Source organism: Athene cunicularia (genome assembly GCF_003259725.1).
Source record: "Athene cunicularia isolate RWA chromosome 5 unlocalized genomic scaffold, athCun1 chr5_part1, whole genome shotgun sequence".
NCBI lineage: Eukaryota > Metazoa > Chordata > Aves > Strigiformes > Strigidae > Athene > Athene cunicularia.
The window spans coordinates 9,782,932-9,787,910 of NW_020799101.1; the positions used below are offsets into that span (position 1 = coordinate 9,782,932).

Here is a 4,979-nt window from a genome sequence, read left to right on the forward strand (position 1 = left end):
GGGGGGGGGGGGGAAGAGGAGGAGGCGGCTCAAGCTTGCAACTCTAGCACGTTTTATTTTGTGTAAATTTATAAAGACAACAATCCTAGTCACGATTGTCACATTGTACAGCACATACCAATACAGTTGCAAACAGAACTCCACGCAAAACTAAGCGTTAACAGTAGCTTGAATCACTCTTCCTGCGATTGTCGTATCTAGACTAACAGTATTACGCTAACACTGAAGAAAAAATATTCACTATAAAACAGTGATAGAACGTTTTTATAAAATATATTCCATTCCAATAGCTTCTCTACATACTGTATACTATAAAACTCTCCCACAAAAATTAGTGTCTTTAAATATACATATTTAATCTGAACTGCACCAAGATTAAAAACAATTAAAAATATCAATGATTTTTTTTTTTTTTTTACATTAACTTCACAGTATTTGTTTGTAGTAGAAGACAAATCCAGTGTTTAAAATGCAGAGCAGGACTGTTCCCTACAGAGACAGTAACCACCCCACAGTGAAACAGTTTATGAAGAGACAAGCGTAAGTGTGCCATGTTTTTAGTACTTCTCTGTAGAGTCATGAACCATTTTGAAAACATGCTCCGAGCTATTGCAACTTAAAAATGAGACACACACAGAGAAAAAAAAAGTCACCTTAAGAACAAAAATAAGTGCAAACATTTTTTTACTTTAAAAATTCAAGCTATGAGGAGTGGGAACACAAATACCAGACTATGAGAACAGAGTGTTCATGATGTAGTCAAGAATGAGAAAGTCTTTTTTTTTTTTTTTTTAAAAAAAAAAAAAAAATTTTTAAAAAAAAAAACAAAACAAACACCTTTTGCCCCATATTCACTGCAGTACAGAGCATGCTCATAGCATCTGTTTAATGAATTATTTCTATACTAAGATCAGACACAAACTTGTTTCAACTTTTCCCTGCTCCATACGCTAACGATGTTCTTATGGCACATCCTATTTTATGTTCTTCTAAAAAAAAGAAAAACCCAAACAGTAATTGAAGACTGAAATGCAAAAAAAGTGTCACAAGAATGCAAAATTAAGATTACCATCTTCAGTAATGCCGACTCTACATTAAACTCTTTACATGTTGTTCAACATGCAAAACCCATTGTTATAAAATTTAAAGTGAAGTGTAAATTAACTAGTTTCGAAATAGATTAACAGTAATAATTCCACTTCAAAAAAAAAAAAATCTAATAAATACTATATCAAGTATCTTCAGGAGAAAAAAATAACTTAATTTTAGTAGAAAGAAAAATAACTTAATTTTAGTAATTTTGTTCAGTGCTATTTCCAATCACAGCAAAAAGGAAAAAAAAAAACAGCAAAAAAAATGATTAAGTAGAATAAGACCACAGTACCAAAGCCACTTATGTTCAAGATACAGTACTCTCCCACAACTTTCATATGTAACAGGTTCAGCAAAAATATTTTACAGTCAAGAAATTAGACCGAAAACAAAACCCAAAACTATAAATAGAAGCAAAATTTCACATTACATGTACATTCATAGTTTAAGAGATGAATAATAAGAGGCTGTAACAATATCCTGAATTTCTTTAAAAGAGGAAGTACTTATTTTAAAAAGTCAAAATAAAAATAAAAAAAAAATCAATCCCATATTATTTATGTAGGTAGTGCTCAGTTTTTGGACCAGAAGGGGAAGGCATTGGGTTATTTTTACTTCATAAAATGAAATACAGTGTTTTAAGCACAACTTTTTAAAATAATCTAGCTCAGTGCTTCAAATTAATTTTAAAATAAACGCTTAAGTTTCACAAAAGAACTCCAGGAGTGTCAGGAAAGCTGGTGAAGCAACACTAACGCAGCAGAAAGACATTCAAAACCCTCAGATATTATTATTATTATTATTATTATTATATTTCAGTCTTGTGTACCTTGAATGGGTAATCTGACTGGAAGGGAATAATCTGATATTGACTGACATGCACAGACCAAAGGATGATCTATTAGGCAAGTAATGGAGTTATCTGGAGTCAAACTGGTTAGTTACAGGCAGCCTCCGTTTACAAACAAACTAAAAAAATCCCACCTAAAAATACCCCAAAAACCTCCCCTGAAAAGGTGAGACATGGGGGAAAAAGTTGGGCCATGTTTTTCCTCCAGCAGTTTATCTTCATCCCGCCCCTTCAAAACGCTGGCGATTGCACAGAATTTGGCCCAGAGGGAATCACCAACTTCTTAAAAAATAAATTCCAAGCTGCTGATTTTAGCATAGCAGCAAACTTTTCAGACAAGATAGCACGGCATCTCCTAACCCACATGGCATGAGTTACCTTGAATTAAGACACACCCCGGGAGCCTGATAGCAAGAGGGGTTATTTAGCCACTTCAGGGCTGCTGTCACCCCAAAGGGGAGAGGATCAGCCCCTGGGTGTCAATATGGGAATGAAAACATTCACATATCATATGATTATTTTTTTTGTGTGTGTGTGTGTGTATGTATGTCCTAGCGTGCATCCTCCAGCATTTTAGGAGTGAATATGCTGCAGACAGAAAGAGTTTTTCCATCCATGTTTTATGCTCAAAAGCAGCTTTTCAGTAGGTCAGCCCAGGGAGGAGGATGGGTGGGAGGGGAAAATTTAAGTCAAGTCCTGAGGCAAAAACTTCTCATTCAGATTTTAGGACCAATTGCAGAACTATTCTAATACAATAAAGAGAATAAAAAATGACCAGTACCAAAGACACAGCCAGGAATCCTCACCCCCCTTTATGATTTGGGCCAATTTAAGGTCTCATCTAGCTCTATAAAATAAGAGTACGTCTGCTTACTCTGCGATATGCAGACAAGTTTCTCTACACTGAAATGTATTTAAATCATAGTTCATCTCTTTGGATGTTTCTATGCGACATGCAGAGAGCATTAGGGGAGCTTAATGGAATCCAAAATTTTTCTCCGGAATTTGCTGATAATCTTTTTTCAAACTAAAAAAAACCCCACCAAACCAAAAAACCCTGACCACGAAGCAAGTACTTCCAGCATGAAAACAGATGCTAAATCATTGCAGAATTACTTAGATCATTTCACATTAATAATGTAACATGGGCGCACAAGAGAAGACCTAAAGGACAGAGCTGAGAAGGGAGGGTGGCAGGAGAAGGGGGGAGCTGGAGAGGTGGAAGGACTGCATTAAAAGGCCTCTGGAGTGTATACCTCTGCATCTTTTAGAGATCATATACCTGAAGTGAGTATCACCAAAATTAAATAAAGGGGGGGGGGGGGAATAATTCAGTTGCTGCCTTTTTTTCCTGTTTTGTTTTAAGGGGGGGGAAGAAAATAAAAAATTGAAAAAAAAAACCAAAACAAAATCACACGTCTCAAACAACCAAGGACTTTACAAGGCCACAATGAAATTTGCGGATATGTCTGTACAAATCTCCAGACTGCGTGAACCGTCTCTCGCACCACTTGCACCCGTGGGGCTTCTCCCTGGTGTGCACGACTGCGTGGCGGCTGAGGTTGTGGGAATACTGGAAGCTCTTTCCACACTGGCCACAGGTGTAGGGCTTCTCCCCCGAATGAGTCCTCTCGTGCCTCTTTAACGTGTACATGCAAGAGAAAGTCTTTCCGCAGAGGGTACAAGTGGGGACTGACCCATCGGGGGACAGGCGGGTCCGGGAGCCATCCTTGTCGCGGAAGTGAGAGCTCAGGTGCAGCTGAAGGATGTGGGGGCTCGGGAACACCTTGCTACAGAGGGGACAAATGCAGATATGCCCAGGAGGCACGAGGACACCCGAGGAGGAGATGTCTGACGAATCCATGTCGTCCTCGCTTTCATCTCGCTCTTGATCTATATCCTCCTCTCGGGCATGAGAGCTGCCATTCCCCGCGAACATGTGTCCTAACCCTGTCACTAGGCTTTTGGCTGAATTCCCAAAATGCTGACTCTCCGGACTCCTGGCTTCGCCGTCCTCCTGATCTGACAGCAAGTCTTGTTCATCTTTAACAAGTGGCTCGGTACCCTGCTGCTGGCTGTCGGAAGCCAGCTGTCCAAAGACATAGGAGGGGTGTAAGGAATCTCTCCCCGGCACAGGCTTGAAAGACAAATCCAGCGCGCAGTCCACATCACTCGAAGCCAGGGGATGGTTAACAGACCTTTGGGACAAAGGTCCTGTGGAACTATTGACATTAGCCTTTGTTTTTCCAGCTGCTGCGGCGCACGGTTCTGCCTCTGTCGGCACAGAGCTGACACTTATATGATCAGAGGACCAGGCGGGGTGACTGCTGACCTTTTCTTTGCCTGCTGCTCTCTCGTATTCTGCAACGCTGAATTTTTGTTTGTTTCCTGGGTCAAACTCGTGGACCAGGGGCACTCCGGCGTCTAGAAAATGCTCCGCTTTCTCCAAACTAGCCACCTCATCATTAATCTTCTCTTCCGAACATAATTCTTTATCTTTCAACTTGCCCTTGCAGACTTTCACAATGTCATACATGTGAAGGTAGCTAGCTGCAGCCAGCACATCTTCGACCGGGAGACTGTTGAATTCCAGCTTTCCCTCGTACATGAATTCGAGCAGCAGGCTGAAGGCAGGGGCTGTGACAATGTCACTGTTCAGATGCACAATATCTCTTTTGTCTAACTGGTCCCTGTAGAAAAGATGGAAGTACATACTGCAAGAGGCAAGAACGGCTCTGTGAGCTCTGAATTGAGCTTCTCCAACTAAAACAGTACAGTCACACAGGAAGCCCTGGTGACGCTGCTGACTCAGACACTGCAGCAACTGGCGGCTATGGTCTGGAAACTCCATTCTTCCTTCATAACCTGTTCAAAACAGGAAAAACTTGAATGCTACTGTAAACTAAAGCCTCCTAGCAGCTGTAACAAACAGATCGGCTTTTTGGTAACACAAGCCAAAGAAACAGCCTTGGAGATAACGTTTACTGTTAATTGTCTGTAATAGTTTTATTAAGGGGGGGCGGGGGGGGGGGGGGGG

General features: G+C 40.6%; 1 protein-coding gene across 1 annotated transcript; it reads right to left on the bottom strand.

The window, feature by feature from the left end:
* Positions 1-816: 816 nt before the first annotated feature.
* ZBTB42 (zinc finger and BTB domain containing 42) lies at positions 817-4,803 on the bottom strand. The gene has a single exon (XM_026850071.1). The coding sequence runs from the start codon at positions 4,791-4,793 to the stop codon at positions 3,363-3,365; it is 1,431 nt and encodes a 476-aa protein (XP_026705872.1). The 5' UTR covers positions 4,794-4,803; the 3' UTR covers positions 817-3,362.
* Between the last annotated feature and the right edge of the window lie 176 nt (positions 4,804-4,979).

What these genes read in the sequence shown, in the direction of transcription:
- ZBTB42 (XM_026850071.1), bottom strand. Translation starts at nt 4,793, where the DNA reads ATGGAGTTTCCAGACCATAGCCGCCAGTTGCTGCAGTGTCTGAGTCAG.